Source organism: Lampris incognitus, chromosome 12 (genome assembly GCF_029633865.1).
Source record: "Lampris incognitus isolate fLamInc1 chromosome 12, fLamInc1.hap2, whole genome shotgun sequence".
Taxonomy (NCBI): Eukaryota; Metazoa; Chordata; class Actinopteri; order Lampriformes; family Lampridae; genus Lampris; species Lampris incognitus.
This window is the reverse complement of record NC_079222.1, coordinates 13,999,252-14,027,034: the sequence shown is the minus strand read 5'-3', so window position 1 is coordinate 14,027,034 and position 27,783 is coordinate 13,999,252. Positions and strand designations below refer to the sequence as shown.

Below are 27,783 nucleotides of genomic sequence, written 5' to 3'. Positions count from 1 at the left end.
AGGCATCCTTAGGTCATTAACACTGGACAGAGTGACCTAGATCTCTTTTTTTTCCACGTATGTCAAAGGCAAATCTTCTCAACATCAAATGGTGACCAAGTCACCTAGCAGATGGGGCTCACACCAAAGTTACTGGCATTATCCTGGCGCTGGAGAACTCTATATCATAGGTCCTTGAAGCTGACGAAAAGGCCTCATGAATTAAACTTGTGTTGAACCTTAATTGAGAAATTACTCAATTTATTGTCATTACAGTGTTAACCAAGGTAAACATTGAATGAAAAGTAGTACATGTACAGTACTGTATGCAGTATGAAAAGTAGTATATACACCCCAAAGAAGAAAACTACATATGGTCAAAAATAATCTGATTTATAAAACGATGCATATGACAAAGGTAAATGTTGTGTGTATGCAACATTTATGCATGAAGCACCAGGCACTTGTTACCTACATTGCAGGATGTTTCTGGAGTCCAACAGCAAGGCACTGACTGAGGAATTCACAAATAATGATACTCTGAAAGACTATGGTACATCAGTGGTGTCACACCGTCTAAGACTGTTTATAAAATAGGGGGAGTTGTGCAGAGTTGGCGTCTGTTGATGACCAGTGTTCATTGGTCACTTGCCTGTTAGTAATAGGCAAAGACATACCATAATCGTGTATAAATGTTATACCAATGCTGGGTATGTACTTATTTCTCGTAGTCCCTGTTTTGAGCGGTGCTACTGTCCCTAAATAAATGGTAAGGCTTATTTGGCTCATCAGTCTCCCAAAAAAAAAAAAGCCTCCAAAAAGGCTTTAAGCTAGTACAAGTGTAATAGTAGCTACATTTTATTCAGAATATTTAACAATACATCACAGTATTAAACAAAAAGCTGGGCACATGTAATGTTATTCATCTAAATCTATGAAACAGCCTATAGAGCAATGCAAACTTCATGATTTGAATCCCCATGTTACCTCCGGGTTGGTCGAGTGTTCCTACAGACACAATTGGCCGTGTCTGTGGGTGGGAAGCCGGATGTGGGTATATGTCCTGGTCACTGCACTAACGCCTCCTCTGGTTGGTTGGGGTGCCTATTCGGGGGGAGGGGGAACTAGGGGGAATAGCGTGATCCTCCCACGCGCTACGTCCCCCTGATGAAACTCTTCGCTGTCGGGTGAAAAGAAGCGGCTGGCGACTCCACATGTATCGGAGGAGGCATGTGGTAGTCTGCAGCCCTCCCCGGATTGGCAGAGGCAGTGGAGCAGCAACCGGGACGGCTCGGAAGAGTGGGGTAATTGGCTGGGTGCAATTGGGGAGAAAATGGGGGGGGGGTAAAAAAAGAATATCTAACAATACATCACGGTCATAAACAAAAAGCTGGGCACATGTAATATTATTTATCTAATTCCAAAGCATTAAAAGTCCTATGAAACAGCATATGGAGCTATTTGAACTTCATGATTCGACATATATCCATCCGAGTGGAGTGAAACATTGTGATTGTGTGATATTTTGTGACAGGAGGGAATTTGATTTGCCTAACAGCAAATAATGTCTGGGCATTTTTAGAAGAATGTGAATATTGTTACACTATTTGTTAATTTCAATATGGTAGAAGATCAGTCAAAAAACGGTTTGCATAGAGTGCTGCTCTGGTGCTCTTCAGTTTGGGGATCCTACTAGTTAAGTATTGCTGAAGAGGGCACTCAGGAGGGCAATACATTTAAAAAGCCTTTAGTGTCTTTTGGCTATTCAGTCATAGTAATAGTGAAAGACATGCCTATGCATTTCAGCCATTATGGCCTTCATCAGAGCAAGTCCAAGACATGATTTATCTCAGTCTTTCAGAAGAGACAAACTGACAAGGGATGGAACTTTTATTTTTTTGCAAATTTAGTGCTACTATAATCTGCTCCAACCTCTGCATGCCTTGCACAGTCAAAAGACTGGCATTTCCCCAGGACTATGTGGCGTATTGCAACAACACGAGTAGTCTACTGATAAGAAACATAAAATATCTTTCCATCAGGTCAACATTGTGAATTGGTTCAAGAAATTGAAACAACTGAAGGCCTAAAAAGTATTTGAAAGTGATGCGGCTGTTGGCGATTTTCTCATTTGCAAGTAATAAAGGGAAGGTTTACAAAATCTGCCCAAAATAACTGCAAAAGTGGGACAGACAGCCACTGCGTGCATCAACTGTAGATTGTATATTTAAGGGTGAAATAGAGCAGTTGCTTGAATAACACCAGGCTGTGAGTAACCCGCTTGTCGATGTCATTAAATCATAATATTGCAGTTGTACGATAACCCCTTCAGAATGCAGCTTATCATCCCCCCATCGCTTTCTTTATTTGACTCTGTGTTTGGCTTTCATTGCTGCCAATTGATATACGAAAGTTATTTGCTTTCTTCTTATTCCTTTATCGGCTCTTCCCGTTAGCGGTCGGCATCTGTTGCCATCACTGTCTGTCCTCTGCATCTTCCTCTGTCATGCCAACCACCTTTATTTCCTCCCTCACCACATCCATAAACCTCCTCTTTGGCCTTCCTCTTTTCCTCTTGCCTGGCAGCGCCATCTTCAGCATCCTTTTCCCAATATAATCAGCATCTACCCGGGCGCTGCAGCTGCCCACTGCTCCCACTGCTCCCACTATACAATAGGATGGGTTAAATGCAGCGAAAAAAAATCATTGTAAAAATACGATTCGTTGTAAGAATACAGTGTCAAATAAAGTGGCTTTCATTTCAAATAAAGTGGCTTTCATCTCTCCTCCACACACGTCCAAGCCATCTCAATCTCATCTCTGTTGCTTTGTCTCCAAACTGTCCAATCTGAGCTGTCCCTCTAAAAAGACTCATTCCTAAGCCTGTCCTTCTTCATCGCTCCCAGCAAAAACCAATAAAATGGGACAATTCTTTTTCTCATTTATTAGACATTTTATGGCCTAGAAATTGAGATATCCCATAATTTATCTTGATGAAAACAGTCATCAGGAAATTTAATACTGAGCAAACAGGTCAGTGGATGATGCAGTCAACGTGGGGTTGCACTACATCTTCCAACACCTCGACTCCCCAGGGACATATGCAAGGGTGCTGTTCAACACCATCATCCCAGATATCCTCCACTCCAAACTCCCCCGGCTCACTGTACCAGCCCCTATCTGCCAGTGGATTAAAAGCTTCCTGACAGACAGGAGGCAGCTGGTGAGGCTGGGGAAAATCACATCCAGCACCCAGACAATCAGCACTGGCGCCCCCCAGGATGTGTGCTCTCCCCTCTACTCTTCTCCCTCTACACAAATGACTGCACCTCAGGTGACCCATCTGTTAAACTCCTGAAGTTTGCAGATGAAAAAACCATCATTGGCCTTATGCGGGATGGTGACGAGTCTGAATATAGACAGAAGGTTGATCAGCTGATCCTCGGGTGCAGCCATAACAAACGAGTTGAAAATGCTCAAAGCAGTGGAGATGATAGTGGACTTCAGGAGGAATCCCCCAACACCGCCCCCCACCACCACCACCATACTCAACAGCACAGTGTCTATGGTGAAAACCTACAGATTTCTGGGTTCCACAATCTCTCAGGACCTAAGGTGGGTATCCAACATAGACACAATCATCAAAAAGGCCCAGCAGAGGATGTACTTTCTCCGCCAGCTCAAGTAATTCAACCTCTCTCAGGAACTGTTGATTCAGTTCTACACTGTAATAATCCTGTCTGTCCTCTGCACATCTATCACTGCCTGGTTTGGTTCGGCCACCAAACAGGACGGGGATAGAGTACAATGGACAGTTAGGTCTGCAGAGAAAATCATTGGTTCCTACCTGCCCTCCATTCAGGACTTACACACCTCCAGACTCAGGAAACGGGCAGGCAACATCACTGCAGACCCATCACACCCTGGTCACAACCTGTTCCTACTCCTCCCCTCTGGCAGGCGCTACAGAGCACTGTACCCCAAAACAACCAGATATAAAAAGTTTCTTTCTGTGGGCTGTCAATCAAATGAAGCTTAACACTGTCAAATAAATACAACCACTGTATATACTGTACTGTACAGTGTACATATACTGGTATGCTCTGTCATGTCCATCTACCTCAAGCATGTATGTAAGTGACCTGCTAACATTTATTTCAGCATCTCTCATATATTCTCTGCACCATTGCACTTTATCCCCTCTTATTTCACCTGCATAAGTCAATCCTTGTGTATATATCTGAAGATTGTTGTGTTGTAGTGTTATTCTATGTTAAGTACACTGAGAGAGCCAAAAACCGGAGTCAAATTCCATGTACTATGTGCAAACCTACATGGCCAATAAACATGATTCTGATTCTGAACTTTAATAGTTATACAATTAACATGGAGTGTAAAATTAACAGACAAAGGTGGCACTAGAGTATAACTACTGTCATTCTGGGTCAGTTTATAGCAGATAGCAGACAATTCTGCCCTCTACTTTAGTCGTCTTTTTTTAAGGCTTTAGATAATTGTACTGTTTTCAACTGGCAATCTTGCGGTCCTTGATAGGGAAGAACGCTGTTTTGAACAGGGAGTCAAAGAGGCCATCTATGTTAAGAGGGAACGACCATCCCTGAACCGGGGGGGGGGGGGCTAAGAGTACATCTGTCACCATCTAACAATGTAATTGCAACCATTCCCCAATCCTCTGTCACTTAGATGAGTGATGAAACCTTTCTCTCAATAAAATTTGTGTCCAGATGAATCGATTCAACTTTCTGTTACTTGCAGTCATTCTAATTGAGGATTAAGTAAAAGAACTTCAAATTTGAGGCTTGACATGTACAATTTATCATCTAGTGCTAGATCCTGGGAGTTCATCGACAATGCTCAAGAGGGCACCAAAGTAACATTGAGGACTTTCAATTTTAGGGTGAGTGCCAAGAAAACCATAATGGTGGCGGTGTGTTGAAGCTCCTTAGCTCATTATGTATGCTAAATAACGATAAACAGCATAATCTTCTGAAATAGGTGAATTTTAATTTCTAAAATTTTAAATTTTTTCCCCCAGTTAACATAGGTGTAATACAAGCTATTAAGAGTCTGATACTGAGTATAAATTATTGGGACTAGAGTTTGGCTGTTAAAATCAATGTACCATTATAATGGTACAGTTATGGGATACAAATAATCATTTCTATCCCATAGCTGATTTCTGTTATTGGGATGTCTTATACCGAAGTAGCAGTAACTTAGGTAGTCTATAAAGAAAAACAAATATATCAGAATCCCATGCACTGAGTGACATGCCGTTGTTTTGTTTTGTTTTTCTTATTAACCTTACATTACACTGTTTATCGTTGAATGCTCAGGTAATAAATTATATCAGAGAGATTATAGGTAATACTTGAGCATTCCTCTGGCTTCAAAAATCTCCTGGGACAGGGGACATCTTTGCCACCTGTACTGAAAGCTGTCTGAGGGAGAACTGGTTGCAGGAAAGCAAAGTACCTCTTTGCCAGGTTGCCAACTCTGGGGAAGCTTTCTTCACAGAGCCTCCACCATATCAGCAGGTTGGATCCACTGTCCATGTGTTTTGTTTTTTTTTAATTCCATTTCATTGGTGCAGCTCTTTGCCTCCTGCTGGGCTGATATGGACAATTTTTCCTGTCTGACCTGCTCTGCAGTCGATCCAGTATCTTGGAGACAGCCTTGGCTTGGATGTCTACAACCTTGTCATTTTTGGTGGATGGATCCACAATTTGTGCCACGTCCAGGAGGTCATTAGCGATGAAGTTAGCATACTTGCTGTTCACGTATTCAAGGATAGTGGTCTTGATGGCACTGATAAGGTTTCCATCCCCTTCCTTGATGTTAAAAAAACATCCAAATTAAACAGATTAAGAACTGGTTTTAGGTATGGCACACAGACTTAGTGTTCCCCAGAGAGATTATCTGTAAATTCCGCAAATGAAGTCACTGACTTGCTGATGGACTCCAGAATGTGTATATCAGTGGTTTCTACTCGGGTGTCATGGGGGGCCATGTATATGCAGGTTTTCATTCAAACACAAGACAACACCAACTGATTTTGCCGATTAGTTCTCTACTTGTCATCACTTTTTATAGATTCCATTGCAGGTATCAATATTCATATTGGCAAAGAAAAGTGTAATTTCTGTTTACCTTCATCAGTTGAATGTACATAGACGCCCGATGTCCGAATAGTTTTAAATTGTATTTATCAAACACACAATACAGTGGTGGCAGACATTGCTGGTAATGAAATGTTTATGCATCAGGCTAACCACAGACAGCTGAAATAATATGACATTTAAATTAAAAGTTAGACTAAAATTTGGAATTTAAAATTTAACGGTGTTTACAGGTCAAAAAACCTAAAATTGAACTAAAATCTCATTTTTTGCGTCCGGCTAGAGTTGCGGTCTATTGCCTTGCCTGCCAACACGGGGAAGGCGGTTCAAATCCGCGTGTTACCTACGGCTTGGTCAGGTGTCCCTAGACACAATTGGCCGTGTCTGCGGGCGGGAAGCCAGATGTGGGTATATGTCCTGGTCGCTGCACTAGCGTGTCCTCTGGTTGGTTGAGGCACCTATTCAGGGGGGAGGGGGAACTGGGGGGAATAGCGTGACCCTCTCACGCGCTACGCCCCCCTGGTGAAACTCCTGTCAAGTGAAAAGAAACGGCTGGCGACTCCACATGTATCGGAGGAGGCATGTGGCAGTCTGCAGCCCTCCCCAGCTCGGCAGATGGGGTGGAGCAGTGACCGGGACGGCTCGGAAGAGTGGGGAAATTGGCCGAGTACAATTGGGGAGAAAAAGGGGGAAAAATGTAGAAAAAAACCTCTCAAATTTAAAGTCTACAATTTACCATTTAACAATCTGAAATGTAACAGTATTTGCAGAGGTAAGCGCTAAAATAACAATGAGAATAGAAAAAGAATGTGTAAATGAGAAAATGAAAAATTAAATGAATAGGCTCATCCAATTAACTTGCATTCCAGGGTTTTGGACAAGCCGGCAGAGACATGCCTTGACTCTCCCCATTTGCATGGTCCTCAGAGTTAACAGGACACAGTAGACACAGTTTTATTTATTTAATCTTTATTTATCAATACATTCACTAAGTATGGATGCTTTTTTTCAGCAAAGATCATCTTCACACCCTCACAGTTACACACAATTACACCTTGGAGCTGCCCAGTACAACCACAGTCTCCACTGTTGGCTACTGAACAGCTCCCCTGGACCGGTTGGAAGATTGGCTATGAATATTTCAACATATATTGCTCAGGCCTTTCAGGACTTTCAATTTGAATGTGTCTGTCTTGTCTATTTTGTTTTCTTTGTCATTCATATTGCTAAACAACACTATGCTTAAAAACTCGAGCCCATTTAATTTTACTTTTGATAAAAAAGACCAATTTCATATTTGGTGTCCTGTATTTTCCTGCTATTCGGAAGTGAATAGTCAGTCAGTTGGTTGAGTATTCCGCTGAGTAATTGGTTTAGATGGATTCTAAAAAAGAGAGAGTAACTACATTTCAGTATTAGAAAAGTAAAAAAAGTCTAAAAATCACAAAATCAAAATGAACTGATAGAGGCTCCACTGCACATGCCGTCATTTGTATCTAACCAAACTGCTGTATTGACAATAGGAATAGCTCCACATCATGGAACAGAGAATGAGAAGAGAAAGTCAAGGGCACAACTGCCAGTGCTAATTGTCTTTCCATCTCCGCCCGGTGGCTGGACCTGTCCCAAATGGTCTACTTGCAGTCCTTATTCGTGCATGTCCGTGAGGCTGCAGGTTGTCCAGTGATGGAAAGTGAGAGTTGTCCTCTTGCAGTAGTTTTTACCTCAGCACTAAACAGTTTGAATCCTCCATAGGGAGAGTTATAAAGAAATATCTCAGACTACCCTACAGTATTAATGTGGCAATGCCGCTTAGATCTGATTCGAGTCTACCTTTATTGTTTATCTTTGTGCAGTTAGAGACCAAATACATTTGTTACAAAGATATTTCATATAATTTTGACCTAATTTTGCCATCATATCTCATTTATAGGTGAGTTAATTCTCCATGCAGAAAGTCTGCTGTGCTGAAAGTGCACAAGGCCAGGGTGTCCTAATTATCACCTTTTACACCCATGTACTAGGAAATTAACGCGCCACAGGTCCACACCTTATCAACGTTACCAAGGCGTGATCTTGGGGAAGGGCCGCAGCAGTTGTCCCAGGCACCCCCTAGAACAGCATCTGCATTAGGAATGCACGATATTTACAAAATTTGACATTGTGGTATTGTTCTGGGATACTGCCATATAGATATTAATTGTGATTTTCCTTATACATACATGCATATATTAAGGGAAAATGCATCAAATTTGATTCATAACATATCAAAACAACAAGTGTTCTTACAACACAAGGGTTTATTCACAAAGGTTGGCTAGTCCTTACGGGCATTCGTCGTGTAGTACTTGTGGTGGTTTTTGAGGTGTGAGAATAAATTGCTTGTATTTCCTCTTGTGTGGTGTATCACCACATGGCACATTCTGCACAGTGTAACCGTTTTAGTAACATCTGTTGGCTTACAGCCGAAGTATTTCCAAGCCACTGAGGTGACATTATTTTTGGGCACTAATGTTTCTTCTATCTCTGTTATTTCGTTGTCTCCTTCAGCCATACTCATCTTACTTTTCTGCCTTTTCCTTCTTTCTTTCCCGTTGCTTCTCTGAATCGCTGCGCTCTATCCATCAGTTCTAATCTACTCCGCTCCCTCTCTCTCGGCTCACACTGTCGAGGCATGTACACACGTCACATGTTATGCTCCGTTGGGTATGGTTTGTATAGGGAACCTGTGCGCTCACTCTTGTGATGTGACAGGGCAACTGGCCAATGAAACGTGATCATTGTGTAGCTGTTTCAAGTGGGCTCTAAATTACACAGCCAATGGACACAAGTTTCACAGACAGCTTTCAACTCTTCATAACATAAATGAAATATTGCATACATTTCCATTGAGCGCATCTGTGTTTCTTAAAAAACAACTGATTTCTTGTTAGATTTAGTCCTATCTGATTTTTCCCCCAAACATTGCACCGGGCTTGGCAGCATGAGGGGGCAAAATCCAGCAATAAAGCCAGATGAATTGTGTGCCCCCTCAGCTGTTGCATATATAATCAGATCCTTCTCCTGGATCACCATATTGCCTCGGTGCAGAAGTTTGAATGTACTAATCATCCCAAGAGCTATGCTGTCCGGAGCCTGGCTCCTGGTACGGTCACCCAAGGTGACTAGGTCAAGCTAAGACTCAGAAAGGAATGAGTTACCAGATGGGCCCGAACCACATCCTCGGCCACTCCTTCACACCCTTGCCCACATTGTCCTGAGATATGCGGCTCGGCCTCTATGCTCACCTGAAGACCGAGAAGGACCTAGAGGGAGAACAGTTTTTATGAACAAGGATTCCGTATGAAATCTCAATCAGAACATTGACTCCCTCTAATGTGAAAGGAGCGTGAGTAGTGCTGATTTAATTGAGAATCAACACCACAGTCTACAGTTTTCCTCAACTTTAGTTTATTGTTTGGTTTTGCTGGTCTGTCAAACCACACCTCCCTCTTGCCCCATAAAACCATGGACGTGTTGCTGACAATTCACAAGTTCAGAATGCCACCGCCACCTATTCTCAGTGAAATAGCCGCGAATCAAAAAGAATAAATTGTGAAGGTATTCATTTATACTCAAGGCTCAGCATTTTCAATTTTTATTCTTCAAAGCCACAAGAGGACACTGTTACATAACCTCACACGAAAAGGAACAACTTTTGGATCCGTGGAAACATAAAATCTGGGTGAAAATAAGTTTAAAATCTGGGTATTTTTCAGTGAAAATTGGTAAAAACCGAAAATGCTGATGAGCCTTGTTTATACCTTACAGTACACCAACACAGTAAAGACAGCAGTTGTCTGCCCTCCTCTCTGTGAGCACTGTCCAACTGAAGAGATGGATATCAAGCACATGCTGTTTGTACTGTTTGGCCACTATATAGTAGACAGGGTAGAAGGGATGTGGAATGATACAGCTGTGAGTGTTTGTTTTTTAATCTTTGTAACGCTCCAGTCTATCCTCTAGCAGTCAAAAACTGCTTAAAACTGGGCAGACACTGCTGTTAAGCTTGGTTTTAACCCCAATTTGGCCATCACTGACATTTTAGGCTCGGGCCGAATTTCCACCTCATATGCTGTTGTTTGACATGCAGTTTGAAGGGGGTTGTGATGCCTGACTAATTGCTACAATAATCGGTCAACAATTTGGCTGTTGGACGATCTGATGGACTTTTGTTATGTCAGGAATTTTGGTTTGCTGTCTTGTAGTTTGTGCAGTGTAGCGATCCGATTTCCCACAATTCAGTCCAGAGCTACCTGATTGTCCCTGCGCAAGTGTGTAAGCCAACATTAACAACACGGTGCACAGGGCATCCAGGTAGTGTAGCAGTCTATTCAGTTGCCTACCAACACAGGGATCACCGGTTCAAATCCCCGTGTTACCTCCGGCTTGGTTGGGCATCCCTACAGACATAACTGGCCATGTCTGCGGGTGGGAAGCCGGATGCGGGTATGTGTTCTGGTCGCTGCACTAGTGCCTCCCTCGGTCGGGGTATCTGTTCGGGGGGGAGGGGGTGAAACGCCTTACTGTCAGGTGAAAAGAAGCGGCTGGCGACTCCACATGTATCGTAGGAGGCATGTGGTAGTCTGCAGCTCTCCTCCGATCGGCAGAAGAGCGTGGAGCAGCGACCGGGATGGCTCAGAAGAGTAGAGTAATTGGCCAAATTCAATTGGGGAGAAAAAGGGGGGGGGTACAAAATGGTGCACAGCAATTTGGAGGATGCGGCCAGATTATTGTTCCATGTAAACGTTAGGTATGAGCACCAAATTCGTGGTCATGGCATGTTGATTGAACCGTACAGTGTGAGTATATAATGTTAGGCTTAGGCCATGCAGAACGGGTGATTTAAACATATAGTATGAGTTAACACAGTGTACAAGAGTAGTTAAATAATAGTGTCTGCCCAGCTTAATGCAGCTTTAGATAGTTTTATTAAACTCAACTTATGTTACCAGTGTCTGTTTTGTAACTTTTCTGCTACCCTTTTCCTTACTTTCGTAATTTTCTATTTCAGTTTCAGTTGGTGAAGGACAATGATGTTATGTTGAAGCCCACTTTTATTGTCAAGCCTGATGGGGGATCCCAGGGGGAAGGCATTTACCTCATCCGTGACCCTAGTGATATAAAGCTCACGATGGGTTCGCAGCTCAAGCAGGCCATAGTACAGGAGTATATTGAGAAGCCGTTACTCATTGACAAGCTCAAATTCGATATCCGCCTCTATGTCCTTATCAAGTCACTGGAGCCATTGGAGATCTACATCGGCAAGGAAGGACTGACACGCTTTTGCACTGAACCTTATGAGGTATCCATGATATTGCTCAAGATGAGTTCCCTGTGATTTCCTTGATCGTTTGAAGCAGTGTTTCCCCTAGAAATTTTCCATTAGTAGGGAGGGATGACGAGATTTAGGTATGTTGTCGACCAGGTTGGAATGTTGTCAAAATTAAGCAACTCGCCTCCTATATTCCATTTTGCCCTCATGCCTACGCTACTTTTAAACTTTCGAAAGTCTTCAGCTACAACACAAGTTCAAGTAGTCAGTTTCAGTCGATCGTAATTTTATTCTTTAAAACAATGCAGTATGAAAATTTGAGTAGTTTCGTGTGGTGATGAGTCACCTTTCAATTCATTGGAACTTTAAATTTTTTAAACATTTCGCATGAACTAATACTGCATTGGGAACATATGTTGTAGTCATTATGTTATGAGCCATCAACCACAATCTGAACACCAGATTACCAGACACTGCACGACATCTTCATTGTCGACAGTGCTGCAGCTCTCCTGCATGGACTGATTACAATACAAATTTTGCATATTCCTGGACAAAATAATGCACTTTCAGAGAACTGCAGATTATACCTTTGACAATCTGTAATTCTGTGATATAATAAAATGAACCTGATGTATACGTGTTTCTTTTCACTGAAAATTAAAACACTAATTTTCACATTTCACTGACAGGGGAATCAGTGGGCTGGTACTCTATACATGGTGTTCTATAAACAGTCTGACACATGATTTCTCTACTCAGTGTAGGTCAGGTGCTTGATAACATTACCACTGATTATGGGGCTGATAGGCTGAAGATCAACTCAAAAACTGGAGAATGCTTTTAAAAATCTCAATATTACTAAGGCCGTTGGCCCAGAGGGTATCTTTACATTTTTATTAAAACATGCAGAAGAATTAACATCTGCCTGGCCCCCCATGTTCCAGAGGTCTACTGATTCCCACACTGTACCCACTTTGTGGTAAAAGGTAGTTTTTAATTAGCTCTGTTCCCAAGAAAGATTGTCCACAGGAGAACGGTGACTGTTAACCTTTTACATTGACCTCTGTTGCAATGAAGCGCATGGAAAAAATTATGGTGAGCAATTTCAAGTCTGAGGTAGGCCCACAGCTGCATGCTTACAAATTTCCATTTGAAAACCAGAGTCAGGGATGATGCTATGAGCAGTATAACGCTACTAGTAGCCAAACATCTGGACGAACTTAGGGTCTTTGCAAGACTGGTTCGTAGACTTCAGCTCAGCATTTAATTCCCTGCAGCCTTGTGTCCTGAACACACCCCTGCAGCTGAATGTCAACCCCCTCATCACAAACTGGTACCACTCTTTCCTCCTCAATCAACAGATCAGAGTGAACAGGACGCTGTCTGAGCCATCACGATAAGCACTGGCACCCCATAGGGGTGTGTCCGCTCTCTTGTTTTATTCAACCTGGACATAAACGACTGAACTAGCAGCACTGAGAAAATAGTGAAGTTCTCAGATGATACAGCTATCTTAAATCTCATGTTTAACTGTTCAGATGTTCTTCAAATACCAATCCACAAACCAAAGCTTTGTTCATGGGGACGGACACCATCTCATCCTCAGCATCAAGAAAACAGAAGAGATTGTATCTGGCCATATGTGACCACTTGCCAGTGGCTATCCATGACCTCAGGATAGTGCAGTTAAGCTCATAAAAATACCTTGATGTTCTTATAGACAACAGCATGGAGGGTCCAGGTGGGCAGTGTCTGCTCCAGGGTCTGACAGTGACTGCATTTTCTGCCTAGTCAGGTTCTTTGGAATGAACCGGAGAATACTGCTTTTCTTCTACCATGTGGTAATAGAGAGTGTACTGTGCTATGACATCTCGGCATATTCCAGCAACCTGTCAATGCAGTTAAAGGCCTAGCTCAGGGGTGCCCAACTCCAGGCCTCGAGGGCCGCAGTGTCTGCAGGTATTTGTTCCAACCATGCACTACACCACTTGATTTGACTAGTTAGCTCACCTCTTGGACCAAGGAGGGAAAGGAATTAGTTAAATCAGGTGGTGTAGTGCATGGTTGCAACAGATACCTGCAGACACTGCAGCCCTCGAGGCCTGGAGTTGGGCACCCCTGGCCTAGATCCTTCACCTCACACAAACAGCCATGAAGATTATGGGAGTCAAAAACATCCCAACCTTTAGGCTCTCTATGGACAATCCCCCCCCCCCCCAAAAAAAACACAAAAAAAAACAATTGTCAGGCACAGAAAATCATCTCGTATCCTACTCACATTCTCTAGGCAGGTGTTTCAGGGGCCCCTTGTGTAGGCTCAATAGATACAAGCACTTTTTCCTCCTTTCCAGCAAAGCCCTCAACAACCACTAATCCCTAGCCAAACATTTTTTATTACTTTTTAAGAAAGTATTTAACATCTATATAGATATGTATGGTAGTAGTATGTATGTGTAGTATGTATGTAGTTGTGTTTGTATTGATGGGTAAGTACAATTGTGAGAGATGGTATATTTATCTGTATTTTGTACAGCAGGCACTGTGTAGAGGCATTTGTCATGGACATTTTTTGTCCATGACAAATTTCCTTCAGGACAATAAAGTCTATCTTGTATTATTCACAGTTAGTGCCGGCCCACCCACTAATGGTCATAGTAGGGGAAACACTGCTTGAACCATTTTCTTAATTAAAAGTCAATCATTTATTATTTCATTTACATCTCAAGTTTCTTTTTTGACAAGCACCATCAGGTGCAAAATTTACTCTGATGACCTGGAAAACTGAAAGCATTCTTGTTCTACTTGTGTAGGAGCCGAGCCGGAAGAACATAAGCCACATCTTCATGCACTTGACCAACTATGCCCTCAATGTCCAGAGCTGCCACTTTGTTCACTCCGACAGCCTGAACGCAGGCAGCAAACGCACTTTCTCCAGTGTGCTCTACCAGCTGGGCTCTAAAGGCGCAGACATCAAGAGGGTGTGGTCGGACATCATTTCTCTTGTTATCAAGACTGTCATTGCCATGGTGCCTGAGCTCAAGGTGTATTACCAAGGTGATATACCTCCTGGCAAGCCGGGACCTACCTGCTTCCAGGTTGGCAACAGTAAATATTTGTGATTGCTTGCTTGTTAATATATGTATAAACACAAGTAAAGCTACTTAGCCAATTTATGAAGGCCATGAGAGTCCTTTATTCAGTGACTGTTGTAGAAGGGTAGTTTAGGAATTAGGAGAAAGCAGAAAAATATTCTTGAGAAATATTTCACTGGTAAACTGCAGAGGATACATCTTGAGAGACCTAACCTTAACTGTGCATGTGTGCATGCTGTGTGTGTGTGTTTGTTTGTTTGTTTGTTAGATCTTGGGCTTCGACATTCTTCTCATGAAGAACCTTAAGCCAGTATTAATAGAGGTCAATGCCAACCCCAGTATGAGGATAGAGTATGAACAGGAGGTAAGAGTGACTGATGAAAACATTTCGGTTATCAATAAGTTATGGTTAGTGCCATGCCGATAAAATATTTCCTCAAATAGTGGCCGGGCTCTTTATTTACCTCAACTGCAGAGGGTACCAGGCCATTATTGGAGGCAGGCTTTTATTAGAGGGAGGCCTTTATTTCTAATTCCCTCTGTTTGATAAGTATATTTGCTCATATTTTAGTGTGAAGCCTCCTGATTTTCTGATCTGCTCCCGTTTGCTCTGTTAAGTTTTTGCACAGGTCTTGTAACTCATAACAGATGTGGCCACCATACAAAACTTACACATTAACTTATGGAGTGAATAATAATAAATGTGTGGTCATATGACATCTTTATCTTTTGCCTTTGAACAGAATTCAGTTAACTGTAAGTAAATCTGTTTTTCTTACAGTTCTTGTTGCTTGTAAAAAAATCCTTTTGAAGGGAAACTAGTATGTTTTATTGGCCCTAAAAATACCAACCGAGCACACAAATTACATTACAGTGCTCGCTGCTTATAGTAACGTTATCTAAGATGACGGGACATTACCCTTCCTGTGACAAAAAAAGCCATTTTTAGACTCTAAAGCTGAATATTCATCATGAATCTGGATTTCGTCCACTTGTACCCCTCCAGGCCTTTTGTAGGCTTTCAAAGACTGTCCAGAGTAGGACGAGGGAAAGTTGATCAGGTGATCATAGGTGTCTGGATACTGCAGGTCTGGAATGTTATCCGTTCCGGCTGTTTCAGTACTCGTGAAAAGCTCACCGGGGGCATTATACGGGTCAGTAATGTTTGATCTATTGGGTTTGGCAATATAGCGTTCAATGTCCTTGGAATTAAGAGTGCGCAGTGAACTCTGATGGGTTGAAATCAATGGTGGTGCAATTCAATCTGGCTCACGACTTTCCTGCCAACATACCACTATATCCAAAACCACACCCCAGGCCATTATTGGAGACCCGGCTTTTAATTGAGTACCAGCCTTTATTTGCGGAAATACAAAGTATGTATTTATTTTATTTATGTGTGTGTGTGTGTGTGTGTGTGTGTGTGTGTGTGTGTGTGTGTGTGTGTGTGTGGGCATTTGCTTGTATTGGCCCAAGGTGGCACCCGGTGTTTTTGTAAATGTGTCCAGTCCAGTGGATAAAGAGGTCAAAGTGGGCGTTATCAGGGATACTCTGCGCCTCATGGACCCAAGCCCCAAGAGACAATCGATGTAAGTTTACACACACACACACACAAACACACACACACCCTTGGTTGCATAGCCTATATTTGGGAATAAATGACAGATGCTGTTTTTTTTATCGCTTCAACTCTCCCTTCTTTACTTGCTGAACTGGCCTCAGTGAGTGCTTATGAGGGCATAACCTTTCTTTCTTTACCTTCCCTCTGTCCTGGCCCACCCTGAGAAATCCACCACGGAGCACATTTCCTTAAGCCTGTTGAAGGGATAAGTCAGATACAGCATAGTTAAGATGAAAGTACACACATGACAGTCTGTGCTGAGAGTGGTGTCTCAGTTTCACTGACCGACTGGCCTTTGTGATGTCCGTCACTACCAGTCCCCTACCATTATCAGTTTTGATTTCATCTTTGTCATTCTTTTTCTTGTTTTCTCAGTCATGTGGATTAACTGTCTGATGCTCTTGTGAATCTGACTTCCTTTCTCTTTATACCCCCTTCCTACTTTGCCTATCCTCAGTTTTAGTTCATAGGCTTTTTTTGATGGTCTTTCATATCTGTCATTAAATCTTCCTTCTGCAACTGACAGGAATAAGTTCTTGGGGATAATGCCCTCTTTGCTGTCGTCATATTCACGACTAGCGGCACATTGATAAAATCCTCCTGTAATATCTAAAATCTTCATTCTTCCTTCAGTTATTTCCCTTTCCCGACTGGGTCATTGGAAGCACATCATATTCTCACTACTTGGTGTCAACGTGGATGAAATATACAATTTTGAACTGCAGCATAAGACATACACGAAATTCTGCTCTGCAAAAGTACTGTTTTCCTTCTTCTCAGAGATCCTTCACCTTGAATCTGATCTCCTACCAACTTTCAGCCCTAAATCAAAACACAACACCAAATGTGCATTTTAGTAATTTGGATGGTATAGAAAACTACAAAATACTATAGCAGCAGAATTTATAATTTTTCATCATGTACATTTGTAAAATGTGGCAATGGTGCGCAATGCAGTGGGCTGCTAGTTACTGTACACTTAAGATAAGAATATATATGCATTAGTTGTCAAACTTGCAGGGAGAGTGGGCATTGCCTTGTTTTTTTGTTTTTTTTTAGGGTTCCCCCCCCTTTTTTTCCCCCAATTGGATCTGGGCAATTATTCCATTCTTCCGAGCCGTCCTGGTCGTTGCTCCACCCCCTCTGCCGATCCGGGGAGGGCTGCAGACTACCACATGCCTCCTCCAATACATGTGGCGTCGCCTGCCGCTTCTTTTCACCTGACAGTGAGGAATTTCGCCAGGAGGATGTAGTGCGTGGGAGGATCACGCTATTCCCCCCAGTTCCCCCTTCCCCCCTGAACAGTTGCCCCGACTGACCAGAGGAGGCACTAGTGAAGCGACCAGGATACATACCAACATCCAGCTTCCCACCCGCAGACATGGCCAATTGTGTCTGTAGGGACAGGGTCGCGGGGATGCTGGAGCCTATCCCAGCAGCCACTGGGCGGCAGGCGGGGAGACACCCTGGACAAGCCGCCCAATGACTGCAAATAAGAACTGTTTTTGATTATTCTTGGTAACAGCCAGAAATGTCAACTGCCCAAGGATAGTTAAACAGTGAAAGTAATATATAATTTCCAGTATCGTCATGGGACAATTTGTTTTACTGCACAGATGTTCCATCAGTTAGTAAGCAGGCAGTAACTAACAGTGAGATTTAAATGAAGTTTTAACTAAGAGTAAACTGACTCCCTTATGAATACATCTCAAGATGGAGAAGGAGTGAATGACGATAATTATACAGTGAAAATATACTTAGTAAAAGGGTGATGGTTGAGAGAAAGGTAGGAAAGAAACGATGGCACAATGATTGTATCAGTGACACATATATGTACCTCTTTTCACCCCGGCTATTAATCCTCTTTACGACTTCAGTGAAGAGGATTTTTGAGCTATTGTGAGAAGGGTTGTGCAAGCAACATAACAGAAGGCAGCTTTTACAGTACAAAAGGGTACTTTGATCAGAAAGCCTCTAGTATGTAATATGAGATAAGCCCACACAAGCAGGTTCAGGCCCACTACAATCCAGGGCTAGCTAAGATCACTTCACGTGGCACTCTGTGGCAGGGAAGCCTTTAAATAGCATCCTCCAGCCTCATGTCACATCACATCTGGTCCCTAAATCCACCCCGACCTGCCAAACTGGTGTGCATGGGCGTATGAAAGAACTGGAGAGGGAACAAGGATCTCAAAGCTATTTGATGCAACATAAAGCAAGAAATGCAATTTATGCCGGCTAGTAGCATCTGAACCAGTCTGCCTTGTGTATACCACACTGACATTTGGCACCACTCAGTTTGGCAGTAGGATTGAGTACAACAGTATCCTGTTCCACCATCTATCATTACTGACCCTTCACATTCTCACTTTACCTCCATTGTGGCATTCTCTTTCAAGAGATGATGAAATAGATGTGTATAGATATTTCCATCACTGCTGGTCAGTCTGACTGTCCTTTTCTGTTGAGACTCTCCTGGGGTTGGTAGAGCCTGTGTTATGTAAATTGATGCGGCGTCTTCCTCGCTGCTGTGGGATGACTGACACCATTAAACATTCAGCACACCTCTCAGTGCCATTCACACTGCTAACTAATTCATGGAAAAATAAACTGACCGATAAACTTTCTGGTGTATGCACTTGCACCTTTTTTCGATTTGTGTGTGTGTGTGTGTGTGTGTGTGTGTGTGTGTGTGTGTATGTGTGTGTGTGTGTGTGTGTTGAAAAGAGAAGCATTCCATAATAGAACATCTTACCAGGACGCAGTTTTATTGTCAACAAGACATATAACTTGGTAAGCAACTCCGGTCAAACAGACATTACATTAGCAAGCCATGCCTTGTTATGCTGCCTCTTCACTTATTCCTGCATAGTGCAGCCTGAACACAATAGAGCCTGAAACACATGTACATGGATATCCACACACCTACACACACACACACACACACGCAAACCTTTTGCATTGGAAGGCTCCAAGTGTTCAGTGGAAGTTGTCATCAGGGCTTAGTTAAACTTATTCTATTTATTATCTTTTTTTTCGGCTCCCCGCCTTTTTATCCTCAATTGTACTTGGCTAATTACTCAAATCTTCCGAGCCATCCCGGTCGCTGCTCCACCCCCTCTGCTGATCAGGGGAGGGCTGCAGACTACCACCTGCCTCCTCCGACACGGCTTCTTTTCACCTGACAGTGAGGAGTTTCACCAGGGGGACATAGCACGTGGGAGGATCACGCTATTCCCCCCAGTTTCCCCTCCCCCATGAACAGGCGCCCCAACTGACCAGAAGAGGCGCTAGTGCAGCGACCAGGACCCACACCCACATCCAGCTTCCCTCCCGCAGACACGGCCAATTGTGTCTGTAGGGAAGCCTGACCAAGCCGGAGGTAACACGGGGATCAGAACACGTGAGCTCCGTGTTGGTAGGCAATGGAACAGACCGCCATGCTACCTGGACACCCCTATTTATTATCTCTCTAACTTGTTTCTGTAAGACAGAGAAAGGATTCAGACAGGTTTAAAAATGAGAAGTCTCAAGTGAAGAAAGGACGGGTCTCTCACTGATCTGTGCACCTTCCCTAAGATTTCCATCTAGCTACCTAAATTGAGTTGCCAGATTTGCATCTTGGTAAAACCAGACACTGTGAGTGTGTGCACGTTCGTGCCAGTTTGTGCACATACTTTTTCAGAAGGTGACCATAAAGAAAAGGGGTGATTTTCAGGTACTCGGGACTACTAGAAACTCTGCCTATATATTACAACTTTACTGAGAAAAAAATTGTAGCTTTAGAAAATAACAATCATTGGCATTCAAACTTTACAGGCCACATCCTAGCTTTCCATCCATACTCCATATCATCTGCTGTAAAACCAGAGTATCTACACATTTTTCTTCCATGTGCCTCATGTACTGCATCCTCCCGCAGCATCGTGAACTCAGTACATTATATAATACTCCGGGACACTGACCATGGTAGCATGTCTGGCCTAAAGCAAATTCTAATCTTCGACGGGGACTGCCCAAAATGCGATGCTTCTTATCTTTTCTCCCCCAGGAACAAAACTAATGCTTGCATTACTCTTCTTATCTGCTAATGAATTAATTTCCACCTGCCTCTTCTCCACTGCTGCTGCCGGGAATGATAACACCCGAATGACCGAATATGCCTCAGCGAAGCTTTGGCTGTAAAGTTATGCCTGAACATGAGAAGCAGGATCCTCACCTACCCACTGACGTACGACACTGGAAGGATTACAACACATCATGTGTAATGCCTAATATGATGCTAGTTCAGTGGGCTTCCATACTGCATGGCTCTCTTCAGCAAAGTCTTTTTTCTTTTCCTCTAAGCTTTTCTCTTAACTTATTAACTGTCCTCTGCTTTTTTGGGAGACTGCTGATTCCTGCTTCCTGTTCCCCATGTATTAGCTCTACAATAATTTCCTTTTCTGTGGAGTAAGTTCCCCTACCCTATACTGCCTGCCATGAGTCCAACTCTAAGCCCCCTCGTAGTTCCTTGTTTCACCTGCCCCACAAATTCATTATCAACCAATCAATCAAGCTGCATTTTATATAGCGCTTTTCTAGCTGCAACAGCTACTCAAAGTGGTTTACAATTAATTAATTCACACACACACACACACATCATACACTGTTGGCATGTCAACTATGCAAGGGATGCAAGGTAACAACTGCTCATTGGGAGCAGTGAGGAGTCCAGGGTCAGTCGAAGCACCCCTGCAGGGCGAGAGAGGAGTCAGCATTCCAGACCTTCACCTGCCTTACATGCACTTTCTCTCCCCTCAGCAGTCTTATAAACAGGCAAAAGATGCACCGTATTGTGCCTGAGTGCTGACTGTACCTACCCAACACTTCACTTCAGTTAATTTTCTGCTCTGCTGATATAGGTGGTACTATGCTCCTCAGTTGAGAGATGTATCTGTCAATAAACATTGTATCCAGATGAACAGATTCAACCTTTGATTTTCTTACCTGAGTTATTGAGCATGCATCAATAAGCGATTTGAAATGGTTTAAAATGATCCAATTTTTTTGCACAACATCTTTAAATACTGCAATGAGGTTGTACTAATCTTGTTGTTTCCATTCCCCTTTTCTGCTTGATATTTCCCTCGTGACAGCTCTGAGCAAGTGGCAGGGGCTAAGCGAGCAGGGGCAATGAAGGAGAGTCAAGAGGACGAAGAAACCCTGCCCTCTTCCTGCATGAAGCAGGTGTACCCTAAGTATACCAAGCAGTTCGACTACCTGCGGCTGTTGGAGCGCATCACAGCCCTTTTCATACGCTTTCTTGGGGTCAGGGGTAGCATGCGTCTGGGCCCCACTGCCTTCCGTACGTTTATCAGGTAAGACTTATGCAACTGGATGTTGTACATACTGAAATGAATACCTCATACAAGGAGGTATGTATATATACACAAAGGGTGTCATTTTGCTGATTAACACATCTTCTGCAGAAGTATAACTGTTTACTATACTGACCTTTACTGCACTTAACAGTTTTTGGTTTGACGATGAACAAGTAAACGGGATTGGCATGTTTTTACATCTAGGAAATGTAAACTGAGCAACAGCTCTTTTTCCATGGCATCAGTGGACATCCTCTACATAGATATCACACGTCGTCAGGCAGGGTTCGTACCTGACTCAAGAGAAACAGGTACACACACACGCACGCACGCACGCACACACACACACACACACACACACACACACACACACACACACCTTAAAGGATGCGAGTGCAATAAAAAGTAAAAAAAAGAAAGAAAGAAAAGGTTTTCTTAGAAATTAAAGTGAATGGTCTGGGTGGCGTGGTGGTCTATTCTGTTGCCTACCAACACGGGCATCCCCGGTTTAAATCCCCGTGTTACCTCCGGCTTGGTCAGGCGTCCCTAAAGTCTCAGATCCTCTTCTGCCCTCCAACTCACTACACTATCGGCCCACTTGACTACCATGGGGACTAGAGCCTTCAGTCATTCTGCCCCCCGCCTATGGAACTCTCTCCCACATGAAATTCACAACACTGACTCTCTTTCAACCTTCAAATCCCATCTCAAAACATACCTTTTCAAACTGGCATATTCAGTCCGATCCACACTTCAGTGAGTTTTGTGCAGATGATGATTTTATACTTATCTGTTGTATTAACTTTTTATTGTCTACCCTGCTTTGTTTTGATTTTATGTTGCCTGATACAGTGCTCATTCAGTGTTCCGTAAGGTGTCCTTCCTTGAGTGCTCTGAAAGGTGCCCACAAATAAAACACATTATTATTATTATTATTATTAAAGACACAATTGGCCATGTCTGCGGGTGGGAAGCCAGATGTGGATATGCGTCCTGGTCGCTGCACTAGCGTCTCCTCTGGTCAGCTGGGGCGCCTATTCAGGGGGGACGGGGGAATTGGGGGGAATAGCGTGCTCCTCCCACGTGCTACATCTCCCTGGTGAAACTCCTCACTGTCAGGTGAAAAGAAGTGGCTGGCAACTCCACATGTATTAGAGGAGACATGTGGTAGTTGGCAGCCCTCACCAGATTGGCAGAGGGGGTGGAGCAACAACCAGAATGGCCCAGAAGAGTGGGGTAATTGGCCAGATAAAATACGGGAGAAAAAGGGGGACAAAATAGAAAGAAAAGAAGTTGAAGTGAATGGCTTTGTACTTTGAGCTCATTTCTGTCTGACTCATCACTGACCTGAATTCCCTTTCACACTACAAACCCCAATACCAATGAAGTTGGGACATTGTGTAAAACGTGAATAAAAACAGAATACAATGATTTGCAAATCCTTTTCGACCTATATTCAATTAAATACACTACAAAGACAAGATCTTTAATGTTCAAACTGGTAAACTTTATTGTTTTTTGCAAATATTCACTCATTTTGAATTTGATGCCTGCAACATGTTCCACAGAAGCTGGGACAGGGGCAGCAAAAGACTGGGAAAGTTGAGGAATGCTCAAAAAACACCTGTTTGGAACATTCCACAGGTGAACAGATTAATTGGAAACAGGTGAGTGTCATGATTGGGTATAAAAGGAGCATCCCCGAAAGGCTCAGTCGTTCACAAGCAAGGATGGGGCGAGGTTCACCACTTTGTGAACAACTGCGTGAGCAAATAGTCCAACAGTTTAAGAACATTTCTCAACGTACAGTTGCAAGGAATTTAGAGATTTCCTCATCTACAGTCCATAATATCATCAAAAGATTCAGAGAATCCGGTGAAATCTCTGCACGTAAGCGGCAAGGCCGAAAACCAACATCGAACGCCCATGACCTTCGATCCCTCAGGCGGCACTGCATTAAAAACCGACATCATTCTGTAAAGGATATTACCACGTGGGCTCAGGAAGACTTGGTAAAACCATTGTCAGTTAACACAGTTCGTCGCTACGCCGCCGGCTTCTCTGGGCCCGAGCTCATCTGAGATGGACTGATGCAAAGTGGAAAAGTGTGCTGTGGTCTGACGAGTCCACATTTCAAATTGTTTTTGGAAATCATGGACGTCGTGTCCTCCGGGCTAAAGGGGAAAGGACCATCCAGATTGTTATCAGCGCAAAGTTCAAAAGCCAGCATCTGTGATGGTATGGGGGTGTGTTAGTGCCCATGGCATGGGTAGCTTGCACATATGTGAAGGCACCATTAATGCTGAAAGGTACATACAGGTTTTGGAGCAACATATGCTGCCATCCAAGCGACGTCTTTTTCAGGGATGTCCCTGCTTATTTAGGCAAGACAATGCCAAACCACATTCTGCACATGTTACAACAGTGTGGCTTCGTAGTAAAAGAGTGCGGGTACTAGACTAACCTGCCTGCAGTCCAGACCTGTCTCCCATTGAAAATGTGTGGCGTATTATGAAGCGCAAAATATGACAATGGAGACCCCCGGACTGCTGAGCAACTGAAGTCGTACATCAAGCGAGAATAGTAAAGAATTCCACCTACAAAGCTTCAACAATTAGTGTCCTCAGTTCCCAAACGCTTATTGAGTGTTGTTAAAAGGAACGGTGATGTAACACAGTGGTGAACATGCCCCCGTCCCAGCTTTTTTGGAACGTGTTGCAGGCATCAAATTCAAAATGAGTGAATATTTGCAAAAAAAACAATAAAGTTTATCAGTTTGAACATTAAATATCTTGTCTTTGTAGTGTATCCAATTGAATACAGGTCGAAAAGGATTTGCAAATCATTGTATTCTGTTTTTATTCACGTTTTACGCAACGTCCCAACTTCACTGGAATTGGGGTTTTGTAAGTATGTATGTAAACCGGTACAACATATCATTGAAAACCATCGTTTACTTTGGGAAGGTTAAGTGGGATATACCGCAATTCATTTTCAGTTGGATTTTATTAGGGCTTGGGCTTCAAAGGTTTTCGAAGCTTCGCTACGACACGGGGAGGTGGGGGGACTGTGCAATATCAGATTAAATAAATTGCAGCTGTGGACTATAAAAACTAAATTTCTCGTATGTTTGCTGTTATTATTAATTATGACTTTAACAGATGATATCATTAGGCTGTTATTGTAATTAATTATCATGCTATTGAGAGACGAAAGGCAAAATCGAACTTCGAGGTGTTTCCGTTTATTAAAATAAACTGGCTATAACAACACTTTCAAAGTAAAATCGGTTGCTTATGTAAAAAAGAAAGAAATAAGGCTTTTTTTCTGTGTAGACCTTCACATGAAATATTAAATAATTTACGGTATTACCTCTGTTGCCATAGGATTATGAACATTGTTAAGATTATGAACAAAGCAAGTATGCTGCATTCACATGGACACCGTTATTCCTGTGCCATATTGCCAACTGCGTTTACCATCTCCTGGGGGGGGGGGGTCGTTGATTACCATGGCAACGATCGAACGCAGCCTTAGGTTTTGTTTGTACAAAAAAGCTCTGTCCAGTAGGCTGGAGCACTTTTTTTATTTTGACATTTGTTCGAGTGAGAGTGAGAGAAGGTCCTGTAAGATGGTGCAGTTTTGGAGAAAATGTAAACGTTATTAAATAGTCACTGTTTTATCATGAACTTACAACTGAAACTTCCATTAAAGAAAAGTTACCAAAATGTCTGTACATGCTGTCAATTATAGTTCATATCGGAGTGGGCCAAAATCAGAATGGCCAGGTCAGACTTTTAAAGAATTGGAAATCGAAATCGGCCAACAACAAAATTGCAATCGGTGCATCTCCAGTTTTTCAAGGACCATTGCACTGCTGAAGGGGCACATAAATAATGCATGAGTGAAATAAGGAATATGTGTCAGTACTGAGATTAGAAAAGCTTTGAATGGAAAGAACTTATGTTGAATAAATCATGCCATGCCTTTATTCATTTCACTCCAAGATTAGTCATAAAACTCATGACACGTGTACTCTAGCTGAGCACCGGTCCTCCCCAGGTGGAGCCTTTGTTGTACATGTTTAAGCAGAACAAGTTTAATGTCCAGTTGATAGTGTAGGCGATTAAAAGGGAGGAATGAGGTGCTTCGATGATCCCGGTTGAGAAATTTTAAGTCTGATTGCTGTCCATAATGTCATGCTCGAGGACAATTCAGAAGGTTGGATGCTTACTTACAAAGGTTACACAGGAATATGCTAAATATACAGGCTAAGCCCTGGAATGGAATGGAATTTATTTGTTAATATAAAGAAATTGGCGGCATTGGCCAACATAGAAAGAAAAAACAGAAGCCTTTAAAATTTTTAAATCCACTTTCATCAAGTGATATCGTTCTACACGGACTTGCACATACACTGGATGTAGTAACTGCCTCTTATACTATTAAACAAGGGTGACAGAGTTTATCTCATGGCTACTTTGTTGGGAAAAATGTTGATCTTGTTGTGTGGTTTGATGTTTTGTCAGACTTCAGCCAGCAGCAGCAATAGTAATTATATTCCTTAAAAAGAAGGGAAAGTGGGATTTTTCTAATTAATCAGAATCATGTTTATTGGGCATGCAGGTTTGCACATACATGGAATTTGACTCCAGTTTCATGGCTCCTCAGTGTACTTAACATAAAATAACTACACTACAACACAACAATCTTCAGACATATACACAAGGATTGACTAAATACAGGTGAAATAAGAGGTGATAAAGTGCAATGGTGAAGAGAATATATCAGAATATATGCTGAAATAAATGTTAGCAGGTTACTTACACACATGCCTGAGGTAGATTGCTACGACAGAGCGTACCGATATACGTACAATGTACAGTACAGTACTGTCATCTCCACCGTTTTGAGCGTGTTCAGCTCCAGGTTGTTATGGCCGCACCAGAGGGCCAGCTGTTCAACCTCCCATCTATATATACAGACTGGTCACCATCCCGGATAAGGCCAATGATGGTTGTGTTGTCTGCAAACTTCAGGAGTGTAACAGACGGGTCAACCGAGGTGCAGTCATTTGTGTAGAGGGAGAAGAGTTGAGGGGAGAACACACATCCCTGGGGGGGGGGGGGGGGGGGGGCACCAGTGCTGATTGTCTGGGTGCTGGATGCGATTTTCCCCAGCCTCACCAGCTGCCTCCTGTCTTTCAGGAAGTTTTTAATCCACTGGCAGATGGGGGCTGGTACAGTGAGCCGGGTGAGGTTGGAGTGGAGGATATCTGGGACGATGGTGTTGAACACTGAGCTTGAAGTCCACAAACAGGACCTTTGCGTATGTCCCTGGGGAGACATACACAATTGTAATATTGTACAAAGGATTAACAAAATAAAAATACCTGACAAAGGACTGCATTTTTCAATATTCCTGGTTGTGAAGAGTGTGTTTTCTTGATTCATTTAAAATTGTAAGGAATATACTTGAAAATATTTTTTCCTCTTCTCCTCTCTCTCGCTCTACATTTCAGGAATGGGACTGCAAGCATTTATTGAAGCCTTCTTCCAGCTGGCAGGTCGCAGGTACAAATCCCTGGCACTGAGGGAACAAGTAGTGTCACTTCTGGAGCAGTGTGAGGCCCAGCTCAAGTCCCAGTTAGCTGTGGGGGGTCCAGCGTTTCAGGAGAGGCGCTCTCTGAGCTGCAGCAGGGCACTGACACGAGGCACTAGGAATCAGGCGTCAGGCATTTCCAACTTCCAGCTCCATTCTCCAGCCCCCATACGCAGGGCTGCGAGCCAGGACTATCAGCTGGATCAGAATCTCAAGCCCACTCGAGGCCGATGTGGAGCCCTCTCTGTGTGAGGGGATCACATCTCTACATCTCTAGCGCTCCTAAATGGACACACTGAGAGCAAAGAGAAACAACATTCTTGACATCACATAGACTTGTAGGGGGGGACTGTTCTTGGCTTACACTTCTCAGCGGCACAGTGGCCCAGTGGTTAGCACTGTTGCCTCACAGCAAGAAGGTCCTGAGTTTGAATCCCAGGCAGTCCCAGGTCCTTTCTGTGTGGAGTTTTCATGTTCACCCCATGTCGATGTGGGTTTCCTCCAGGTGCTTCGGTTTCCTCCAACCATCAAAAAGACATCAGAATCAGAATCATGTTTATTGGCCATGTAGGTTTGCGCAAACATGGAATTTGACTCTGGTTTCGTGGCTCTCTCAGTGTACTTAACGTAGAATAACAAAACTACAACACAACAATCTTCAGATATATAC

At 43.0% G+C, this 27,783-nt stretch overlaps 1 protein-coding gene across 1 annotated transcript in view; it reads left to right on the top strand.

Annotated features, from left to right (window-relative positions):
* ttll11 (tubulin tyrosine ligase-like family, member 11) overlaps window positions 1-27,365 on the top strand; it is a 39,322-nt gene extending 11,957 nt beyond the window's left edge. The window contains exons 4-10 of the mRNA XM_056291210.1: window positions 11,173-11,463; window positions 14,247-14,531; window positions 14,797-14,892; window positions 16,005-16,117; window positions 21,288-21,509; window positions 21,717-21,823; window positions 27,034-27,365. Coding sequence (XP_056147185.1) covers window positions 11,173-11,463; window positions 14,247-14,531; window positions 14,797-14,892; window positions 16,005-16,117; window positions 21,288-21,509; window positions 21,717-21,823; window positions 27,034-27,365 — 1,446 coding nt within the window. The remainder of the gene's footprint in view (window positions 1-11,172; window positions 11,464-14,246; window positions 14,532-14,796; window positions 14,893-16,004; window positions 16,118-21,287; window positions 21,510-21,716; window positions 21,824-27,033) is intronic.
* Window positions 27,366-27,783: the final 418 nt, after the last annotated feature.